At 41.6% G+C, this 11,776-nt stretch overlaps 1 protein-coding gene across 1 annotated transcript; it reads right to left on the bottom strand.

Moving 5' to 3' along the window:
* Positions 1 to 1,255: 1,255 nt before the first annotated feature.
* On the bottom strand, positions 1,256 to 11,622 carry LOC139474721 (centrosomal protein of 97 kDa-like). Its single transcript, XM_071257826.1, has 7 exons — positions 11,610 to 11,622; positions 9,835 to 9,980; positions 9,097 to 9,199; positions 5,994 to 6,049; positions 4,579 to 4,680; positions 2,499 to 2,612; positions 1,256 to 1,393 (listed from the first exon to the last, which is right to left on the bottom strand). Exons 1-7 carry the CDS (start codon positions 11,620 to 11,622, stop codon positions 1,256 to 1,258), a joined length of 672 nt encoding a protein of 223 aa, XP_071113927.1.
* Between the last annotated feature and the right edge of the window lie 154 nt (positions 11,623 to 11,776).

The following is an 11,776-nucleotide window of genomic DNA, read 5'->3' as shown; positions in this document are numbered from 1 at the left end:
AACAGCAGTAACTACACCTACTTCTCCCTCTCGGAGACGACAAAGCCGTCCAGCAAGCGCAGTGTTGGACACCAGTTGACCACATATGGCCGATAATCAAACCCTGTACAATGTGTCAAGGAAGTTCTCCAAAACATGCTGAAAAGGTTACATATTTATTGTCACAATATTTGATCACCTTAACTAACAAACCCATAAATAGTATATTATTACATATAATTATAGTAAATAACAGCAAGTTCATTGACCTATCTTTTCTGTGGTGCTCTTTTAAAGTTCAAATGGCCTATAAGCACAAATTGGCCATGAAAATTACCTCCAAATCCAAAAGTCCCTACAAAAATTCTAAAAAAAACCTTGGTTATTCGTATTCATGTGGAAAAGGTTGACATTTTCGCAAACAAAAATAATGTGGTCATTATCTCTTAGATAAAACACCTCACGAAGTCATAATGACTTTGTTATCATACAATCCGCTTGTAACTGTCTTATCATTAGTGTACTCAACACAATGTGTCGATGGGTATTTCTGACGTATTGGCTTCTTGACATGGAAGTGCCCAATCTCATCCAAATCAGATGTAAGTTCTCACTACTTTTCAACTTTGTCTAGCGTTAGCAAGAACTAAGGTGAAGTGAAATGGGGTTTAACGTCGCGTCCAAGATTATTGCACTTATATAGCGACGTGCATGAACGTGTGTGTGTTTGTGTGGCTGCTTGTGCTAGTCCGGACTGATGCCGATTTCTAGTGCTAGCTCACTGATATACCATGTCGCAGTTTAACATGAATACCCCACTCAGACACAGTATACTGACTCCCAGCCGACCAGTCCTTGTTTAAGCCCCTTAATGCCGAGCGCCAGACAGGGTAACAGCAAGTACCATCTTTTAACATCTTTTGGTACGACACGGTCGGACTCGAACCCCGGACCTTCCACACTCCGGACGGACGCTCTACCACTAGACCACGGAGGCGGTCTAGCAAGAACTAAGACCTGCTTTTGATGAGATAGTGACATGCCCTGAGACAAATCTTAGTGAGCACTGGCCAGGTTTGTTTGTTTTTAAAAACCAAACTCAGCAATATTCCAGCTATATGATGAAGGCCTTTAAATAATCCAGTCTGGACCAAATAAACCACTGATTGACACTGTGAGACATGTCCTACAACGTCTGGGTATGATGACAACCAAGTCAGCAGGCCTGACCACCCACTTCATTCATAGGGTTGTACAAGTAAGTTTAACCCAGAATCTACATGAGGCCAAAGACATGATGTACAGCGTTTGTAGCTTGTATAGAAGGATATTGTGTGAGCGCAGTCATGAGGACACATGGGTTGTTGGCCAGAGACAGCTGATCCAGGTCAGGAAGACTCGCCAGGTAGCACATCTAGGGAGTAAACATAGGGAGAGTAAACACAGGAAGAGTAAACATAGGTAAGAGTAAACATAAGTAGAGTCAACATGTGTGAATATTCTTGGTTCTCCTAGTTCCTAACAAATATTAAATCATATGATGGTGACCTGTTGATAATTGAGTCTGGGTTGGCAGCTTGTGGTTGATAAAATGAGCACTTTTTAGGCCAGGCTTTTTTTATTTTTAGGTTTACGGATTTTTCAGCTCGAAGTCCAGGGTTGGAGGAGGGAAAAAAAAGAAATAAGCCAGATGCATTTTTTTAATGCATAATGCCCCTAGCATACTTTATGAACATATTCTGTGCTCAAAAGGCCGCCATTTGTGAAGATAAAGCCCCCTGTAACAATAAAAATTCTACCACTTACAACACGGACAATTGTCAAGGGAGGCTATTCATGTTCGGCTTCAAGATCAACAAAGATTGATTATGTATTTCTTTACTAGTTTACAATGGTAAATTCATATGTTTTTATTAAAAGGTGATGATAACAAATAAAATAACTGACTATGCGCCTTCGATGGGGAAAAATAAATAATTGAAATCTGATTTATTTTTGTTTACATTTTCTCGAAATTTAGAGTCGGCGGGTCCGTAATCAGAAAAATATAAAACGCCTGGCCTACAGTGTTTTCAATTTAGAGGTTCTGAACGCTGCTTCCATACCTGAACAATTTCCTTCGTAACTGAACATCAAAACCTATATTCAAAATATTTCCATTCTACCAGGAGACAATAACAAAATATTTTACTCAAAGTAACATTGGAAGTGATGATGTGGCATCATTTGTAGCTAATACAATGTATTTCCGGTAGGTTTTGTTTGTTTATTTGTTTGTTGTTTAACGCCGCACTCAGCAATATTCCAGCTATATTACGGCGGTCTGTAAATAATCGAGTCTGGACCAGACAATCTAGTGATTGAAATCATGAGCATCGATAGTCACAATTGGGATATGAAGACATGCACCAACCAAGTCAGCGGGCCTGACCACCCGATCCAGTTAGTTCCATATAGCTGGAATATTGCTGAGTGCGTTGTTAAACAAGAAACAAACATCATATCTGAAGAATTCTCACCTCATTGAGGTCACACAGGTCATTACTCTCAAGGGAGAGAACTCTGACTGATGGCGGAATACAAGCAGGAATAGGCTTAAGACTTGAAATTATATTCCCATGAAGTAAGAGGGTCTGTAAAAGATAAAAGAGTTGTCATAAAAAATATACTGTTTATCGCAAATAAAACTACATTCTATTCCCAAACTCTGGTATTTAGAGACATTGTACATGCAATTCCTCATGGTGAATCTTTTCTCAAGTGGCAATTGCATCATCTATCCCAATGATTCATTCTTACATCTGGGATGCACACGCTAATACATGACCGGCAGTTTTCACCGACAGCACTGACAGTGACCCCAGATTTTGAAATTCCTTGTATTTGGCACAGTTAAAGTAGTAATGGTACGAGTTAAAATAAGTTCCCAGTGCTTGAGGGCACACTTAGAAATCCTTCCTTGTTGACAATATTACCTTGTGACAATGTTCATAACATCAAGCCACAATTAAACATGTCAAATACATGGAAAATCTGTGTTTGAAACTAAGCATGACAGTCAAGGGGTCCTTGTCATAACTCTAACGTTAAAAGTTGCAGATTTAGGGGGTCCCCAGATTCCAATACTATAGGAGCAAACCTCCAGGACCCCATGAACATGATGAACACGATGAACACGATGAACATGTGAACACCCTTTATGAACAGTAGGATTCATAAAAGACAACAAGGTCATCGATATCCCCAGCAATGGTAAATACTTGTCATGAATACGTCAAGTTTGGTGAAAAAATATTGTACACTTTTCGAATCTGCTCTGGAAACGAGCACTACCGCCATTTCCAGCTTAAGTCAAAGTTGTTGCCATGGAAACTCGAAAAATATTTTTGTCAAGAGTCACCAGTCCACCACTAGACACATCTATGTGCCAAGTTTGGTGAAGAAATATTGTATGGTTTTCAAGATCTGCTCTGGAAACAACATCTTGCATGGAGGGACGGATGGACATTTTAATACCCCCTGCAAAACGTGTTGATTTTCTGATAAATTTGACATTGAATAACTGACTCCTTTTTCCTTATCGCGATGTTAGATTGGTCGGTAAAATGTTTATGAAAATCAAGGGCAGGTAATTTCAGATCGCGAGAACCATTGGTGGTTCTCGCAACGGATCCAGGGGTTAATGAAGGTTTACAAGTGAGTGAGTGAGTTAGTTGGGTTTAATGCCGCTTTTAACAGTATTCCAGTTATATCGCGGCGTGTCAGCTTAATGTGGGAGGAAAGCCCGAAGTGATGCAGGTCTCAGACGTTTACCACTTCGGTGAAACCGGTGAAACCCATGAGCACAGGTATGACAAACCTAGAAACATAATCGGGATTCGAACCCACAATCATAGGTTTCTGGTGTGCCCAACAGACGGAACTCTGCACAGCAAATCGCGGCGCCTTAGACGACTGGGCCACCGGTGCTCCCCTCACCCCACACCCCGTAGGTTTACAAAAGTACTCATCAAGTTGCACACTTTAATTCCAAAAGGCACACCTAAATATGTTTGTGAATGCCCTGTGGCCTAAATATTATCCGTGTATACAAATTAACATGAAATATGAACCAGCCCAAATTGTGATGATTCATAAAGATGAAAATTCAACCAGCCCTAAACTTAATAGTTTAACAAACTGACTGATGTATATACTGGTCCATAAAGTAACAAGACGCTTGCCTGCAGAGATTCAAACACTAAAGCAGCAAACTCCGAGGACGCCAAGACCTACTTAAAAGATAACACTGCTGGGGGCGGTCTGGTAGCCTAGTGGTTAAAGCGTTTGCTCGTCACGCAGAAGACCCGGGCTCGATTCCCGACATGGGTACAATGTGTGAAGCCCATTTCTGGTGTCCCCCGCCGTGATATTGCTGGAATATTGCTGGAATATTGCTAAAAGCGGCGTAAAACCATACTCACTCACTAACTCACTCTAACACTGCCAAGTGACAAAGTAAACCACGGCTTGTGTCACACAATCCAATCTTAAAAGACACATGCTGATGCAATATGTCTGACATGCTCTTAGCATATGGCATCATGCACATGTTGTTACCTTGAGGATAGACAGGGGAGATAACTCCCCAAAGACAGCAATGTTGTTGTCTGATAGGTCCAAATGGCGCAGACGGGCATTATGCTTCAAATTCTCAATAACCTGCAATAAAGACAAATTATTCATTTCATATAAAAACACTATCCAAGGTCAAATGCAACAATGGATGTAAATGTATTCGCCTTGAGACAGTGACTTAGCCTCAAGCCACTTGTTGGCATCAAGAAATGCCTGGAACATGAACACATACAAGTTGGATAGCACTTCTAAGTTCAATGTAAAGACCATAACAGATCTCAGGTAATGATTTCTTTAACAATTGTACAAGTGGCAACCAATCTTTTGTGTGACAACATGGAAACCTGTCTGAACCAGGAGACTGCAGTCTGTGCCAAACACTTTTGAATCTAGCTGACCGAACCTGTCTTTTGACAACTTTTCCAGTAGATCTTAGTGTTAATGTATAGACTTTTATTAGCAAAGCTGACTAGGCCCAAAAATCTTTTACTTGACTCAGGTTACAGACTAGTGCCTTACGTCACAGCCTAAGTCTAAAGTTGTTGATTGTTGTTCATTGTTTAAGGCCGCACTCAGCAATATTCCAGCTATACGACGGCGTTCTGTAAATAGTTGAGTCTGATTGACATCATGAGCATTGATCTACTCAGTTGGGAAATGATGACCTACATCAACCATGACATCATTGACATCATGAGCATTGATCTACGCAGTTGGGAAATGATGACCTGCATCAACCATGACATCATTGACATCATGAGCATTGATCTACGCAGTTGGGAAATAATGACCTGCATCAACCATGACATCATTGACATCATGAGCATTGATCTACGCAGTTGGGAAATGATGACCTACATCAACCATGACATCATTGACATCATGAGCATTGATCTACGCAATTGGGAAATGATGACCTGCATCAACCATGACATCATTGACATCATGAGCATTGATCTACGCAGTTGGGAAATGATGACCTGCATCAACCAAGTCAGCAAGCCTGAACACCCGATCTCGTTAGTCGCCTCTGACGACAAGCACAGTCGCCTCTTACAGGTTGCTGAAGACCTATTCTCTACCCGGATCTTCACGCCTCCAGAGTCTAAAGTTTCATGTGATATCGTCACGTGATGTGTCATGCTTTTGATAATGTAGGTGATACCTGAAAAGCAAGGGTTTTGTCTGATGTGACAAGTCCTATGTACAGTGAAACCTTGATTGTCTGGATCCCATTCATTTGTAAACCCCTCCTTCCAGACAATTACAGCTGGAAATGCTTACATTTCAGTAACATTACTTTGAAACCATGATTTGTTAATGCGGAAACCTGATAATCTGTATGATTTCAGTGGTGATGTCAGGTTTCACTGTATTGTAAGAAAGGATGATTGTACCTTAATACTGTTGCCACTAAGATCTAGCCAAGACAGGTATACCAGGTCTGTGAGCCCTAGAATATATAAAACATTCATCATCAATCAAGTTAATATCACATTTAATATAAAAAATGATGTTCTTCAAATATCTTCAAACCAACAACATCCGAAAACTATCTGTCATACACATTAACAGGGATACAAACATTGTTTTCAGATGTTTAGGTGTGTCACAAGGCACTCACACAGATGTTTAGGTGTGTCACAAGGCACTCACACAGATGTTTAGGTCTGTCACAAGGCACTCACACAGATGTTTAGGTGTGTCACAAGGCACTCACACAGATGTTTAGGTGTGTCACAAGGCACTCACACAGATGTTTAGGTGTGCCACAAGGCACTCACACAGATGTTTAGGTGTGTCACAAGGCACTCACACAGATGTTAAGGTGTGTCACAAGGCACTCACACAGATGTTTAGGTGTGCCACAAGGCACTCACACAGATGTTTAGGTGTGTCACAAGGCACTCACACAGATGTTAAGGTGTGTCACAAGGCACTCACACAGATGTTTAGGTGTGTCACAAGGCACTCACACAGATGTTCAGGTGTGCCACAAGGCACTCACACAGATGTTTATGTCTGTCACAAGGCACTCACACAGATGTTTATGTCTGTCACAAGGCACTCACACAGATGTTTAGGTGTGTCACAAGGCACTCACACAGATGTTTAGGTGTGTCACAAAGCACTCACACAGATGTTTATGTCTGTCACAAGGCACTCACACAGATGTTTATGTCTGTCACAAGGCACTCATACAGATGTTTAGGTGTGCCACAAAGCACTCACACAGATGTTTAGGTGTGTCACAAGGCACTCACACAGATGTTTAGGTGTGCCACAAGGCACTCACACAGATGTTTAGGTGTGTCACAAAGCACTCACACAGATGTTTAGGTCTGTCACAAGGCACTCACACAGATGTTTAGGTGTGTCACAAGGCACTCACACAGATGTTTAGGTCTGTCACAAGGCACTCACACAGATGTTTAGGTCTGTCACAAGGCACTCACACAGATGTTTAGGTGTGTCACAAGGCACTCACACAGATGTTTAGGTGTGCCACAAGGCACTCACACAGATGTTTAGGTGTGCCACAAGGCACTCACACAGATGTTTAGGTGTGCCACAAGGCACTCACACAGATGTTTAGGTGTGTCACAAGGCACTCACACAGATGTTTAGGTGTGTCACAAGGCACTCACACAGATGTTTAGGTGTGTCACAAGGCACTCACACAGATGTTTAGGTGTGCCACAAGGCACTCACACAGATGTTTAGGTGTGTCACAAGGCACTCACACAGATGTTTAGGTGTGTCACAAGGCACTCACACAGATGTTTAGGTGTGTCACAAGGCACTCACACAGATGTTTAGGTCTGTCACAAGGCACTCACACAGATGTTTAGGTGTGTCACAAGGCACTCACACAGATGTTTAGGTGTGCCACAAGGCACTCACACAGATGTTTAGGTGTGCCACAAGGCACTCACACAGATGTTTAGGTGTGTCACAAGGCACTCACACAGATGTTTAGGTGTGTCACAAGGCACTCACACAAATGTTTAGGTGTGCCACAAAGCACTCACACAGATGTTTAGGTGTGTCACAAGGCACTCACACAGATGTTTAGGTGTGTCACAAGGCACTCACACAGATGTTTAGGTGTGTCACAAGGCACTCACACAGATGTTAAGGTGTGCCACAAGGCACTCACACAGATGTTTATGTCTGTCACAAGGCACTCACACAGATGTTTAGGTGTGTCACAAGGCACTCACACAGATGTTTAGGTGTGTCACAAAGCACTCACACAGATGTTTATGTCTGTCACAAGGCACTCACACAGATGTTTATGTCTGTCACAAGGCACTCACACAGATGTTTAGGTGTGTCACAAAGCACTCACACAGATGTTTAGGTCTGTCACAAGGCACTCACACAGATGTTTATGTCTGTCACAAGGCACTCACACAGATGTTTAGGTCTGTCACAAGGCACTCACACAGATGTTTAGGTGTGTCACAAGGCACTCACACAGATGTTTATGTCTGTCACAAGGCACTCACACAGATGTTTAAGTGTCACAGACACTCACACAGATGTTTATGTCTGTCACAAGGCACTCACACAGATGTTTAAGTGTCACAGACACTCACACAGATGTTTAGGTGTGCCACAAGGCACTCACACGGATGTTTAGGTGTGTCACAAGGCACTCACACAGATGTTTAGGTGTGTCACAAGGCACTCACACAGATGTTTAGGTGTGTCACAAGGCACTCACACAAATGTTTAGGTGTGCCACAAAGCACTCACACAGATGTTTAGGTGTGCCACAAGGCACTCACACAGATGTTTAGGTGTGCCACAAAGCACTCACACAGATGTTTAGGTGTGTCACAAAGCACTCACACAGATGTTTAGGTGTGTCACAAGGCACTCATACAGATGTTTAGGTGTGCCACAAGGCACTCACACAGATGTTTAGGTGTGTCAAAAGGCACTCACACAGATGTTTATGTCTGTCACAAGGCACTCACACAGATGTTTAGGTGTGTCACAAGGCACTCACACAGATGTTTAGGTTTGCCACAAGGCACTCACACAGATGTTTAGGTGTGTCACAAGGCACTCACACAGATGTTTAGGTCTGTCACAAGGTACTCACACAGATGTTTAGGTGTGTCACAAAGCACTCACACAGATGTTTAGGTGTGCTACAAGGCACTCACACAAATGTTTAGGTGTGCCACAAGGCACTCACACAGATGTTTAGGTGTGCCACAAGGCACTCACACAGATGTTTAGGTGTGCCACAAGGCACTCACACAGATGTTTAGGTGTGTCACAAGGCACTCACACAGATGTTTAGGTGTGCCACAAGGCACTCACACAGATGTTTAGGTGTGTCACAAGGCACTCACACAGGTGTTTAGGTGTGTCCTTTGCAACATCAGTGTCCCAACACAAAAGCATACTTTTGATTCATCTTTTCACCATGAACTAGATAATAATCAGTTGTAACAGGTGTTGTCATTTCTAAAGTGTGTTTACCTTCTATGTTGACAATGCTGTTGTTGGAGAGACGCAGCACAGTGAGATGGATGAAGGAAGACACGCCCACCATGCGAACCAGGTGATTGGATGCTAAGGATAGCTAGGGAACGTGGGCAGAACAACATTAGGAAGTAAACATAAACTACATTATCAACGGACATAGCAATGTTTGAAATTAACCATGAAAGTCAGATGTCCTTATCTTAACCCTAACATTTCAAGCAAAAACATTTGGATGTCCTCAGATTCATATATCAGAGCAGCAACCCTATTGAACCAGACTTTCTTTAATTTTGAACACTGGAAAGTAGCAATAAGACCAGTCAACCCCGACAAGCTGTCAGATATGCTTGGAACTTGGATGTATAGAGAGCGAAGGTATTTTAAAATCATAAAATTTTGGTAAATGAAAAGTGAATTTACACTTGCCCCACCAAAGTGGTTTCACTGGATATGAGGGTAATGTATTATAGAACATATCACACATTATTTACCGCTGAGCAACTTTGGAGCAGTCCTAAATTGTCAAGCTTCAGACATATTCTTGTAGCTTGCCCCAAACCAGGATTAGGCACAGTATTGCCGAAACAGTACAAACAAATACACATCTGATGCAAACAACAACACTGAACGTTATAGATACTGGTTTCATTCCTACCGCACATGAGCGCTTAGTACCATAGAAGTCAAGGGGGAAATAGACAGTGACATCTTTTGCAGCCCATATGTAATTACCTGTTGTAAGTCCTGCAAGTGCTCTACATTTTCTATTTTCGAGATGCTGTTTTGATCAAGAATAAGTCCATTGGGGTGTAAACCTTCTGGTATGTCAAACTTCTTTAATCCATAGCCAGTGAAGTCCAAAACCCCACCTTCACCATCTGAAATGTTAAAGAGGAATAATCAGATGATAACTTGTTGCACTTACAATATAAACATAAAATTAGTATATAATAATTTCTGTTCAAACAGTCTCACATGCCACCCATGGAAATACTTGCTGAGACATGGGGACATGTTTAATACAGGTCCCCACGAGGTTATACACCAGCAGCCGGGAGCACCTTTAGAATACAGTGCCACAACTTCTCGTGAGGACGATCTGTCTTAGATCATGTGTCTCAAAGACAAGCAACCAGTTTTTGTGAGCATCTGTCGGACGCGACCCCGCAACCTTCAGATTGTGAGCCTGACAGCTAACCAACTGAGCTACCTCCACATTGTGAAACTAAGTGCAAATTTACCTTGTCATGCCTACACCGTTACAGAACTGAACAAAAAGGGTTGAATAGGTGACAGACACTTACGAAGGTATGGTGTCTCGTGACTTTAGTCTATGGACTCTTACAAGTGATGCCGATGACATTTGGCACACTCATCCCAATGGGTAATCTACAAGATACCGAGTGGTGAGGAATGAGCTGATATGGGGCGAACTGAAAACAGCTCTTGGCGTCATGGGTATGCATGAATGACATGGTATTTAATAATTTGTTGGGTGATTTTTGTGACAGAAAAGTGTGATAGGGAACACTGTAAGGATAATGTGGATAATTGTAAGGAACGAGGGAGGCATAACCATGGTTAGAGACAGTACAAGGGTAGTTCGCTTTTGAATCGTTACAGAATAAATGTACCGGGTGAAAGTGGCTTGTGTGAATATTCGAGGACAGTTTCCCCTAGCCCAAATATTTGACACTAAACTATTTCATCCTTTTCTCTCCAAGTTTTTGTGTGAAGAATAGTAGAAGCCGCTATACAGCCATTAAACGGGTACTTATTAGTTCCCATTAATAATCATTTTAGCCACTTGAATTACGAAAAAACAAAATAAAAATATATATTTAAAATAAAAGTGCTTTCATAAACTAGTGCTTGCTAGAAAATGCGCCATCACAGGACATATTTGTTTAACAAATATTCAAACTCTCAAAATTGCTGGGCGTATTCAATGACATTGCGTGTAGAGATGATAGATCAGTGGGAGGAGCTTATGCACGCGCGATTAACCTGACGTCACAGGGCATTGTTTCACAGGTGTGACTGGAAACAAAATACTACAAATTACGTCACAAGGTATTGTCACGTGTTTGAAAAGTTTCTGGTACTGTATTCTAAATAGGCCTACATACGTAGGATGTCTCACGCCTATATTTTGATTTATTAAAGTGGTTAAACAATAAAGTATGGATATGACATGTTATCAGTTGCATGTTATGATATGTCAGTAATCATCTTTAAGCGGACGTATTTCAGCACCTAGAAGACATCGCTTGCCGCCGTCAGTTACATTATAAGCTAACGGCGTGTACCGCCACTGACGGGCACCTATTTACATTGGCAACACACAATTAAATCGGAATTAAACCTAAGTGCAAAGTTTGATGGCAATCATATATATCGGATGTGGTGACACGTGTGATATTCTTTCATTTACAAAAATGCCGTTACATAATTATCAGACTGTTATCATAAATGCACGGGTTTTATTGTTTACATTCCGCGATTACCTTCGTCCGCCATTTTGAAATGTTCCCGCTGAGCAGGAACGGAGCGAATAGATCGCCATCAAACATTATTTCACATAGTTTAAAACGCTCTTACATTTGCTTTTATTTTTTTCATATTACCTTATGTTATGTGTCAAGCATATAAATGGATAGAAATAACTATCCTT

The sequence above is a fragment of the Haliotis cracherodii genome, unplaced genomic scaffold, assembly GCF_022045235.1.
Source record: "Haliotis cracherodii isolate W230 unplaced genomic scaffold, xgHalCrac1.p SCAF_3, whole genome shotgun sequence".
NCBI classification, from domain to species: Eukaryota; Metazoa; Mollusca; class Gastropoda; order Lepetellida; family Haliotidae; genus Haliotis; species Haliotis cracherodii.
Note: the sequence above shows the minus strand (reverse complement) of the source record. Positions and strands in the feature narration are given on the sequence as shown.

Excerpts from the sequence above, each read along its gene's own strand:
- LOC139474721 (XM_071257826.1), bottom strand. Across the intron at positions 6,050-9,096 it reads CAGCATTGTCAACATAGAAG|GGCTCACAGACCTGGTATAC; the intron begins GTAAACACACTT and ends TATATATTCTAG. Across the intron at positions 4,681-5,993 it reads TTAGTGGCAACAGTATTAAG|GTTATTGAGAATTTGAAGCA; the intron begins GTACAATCATCC and ends TCTTTATTGCAG.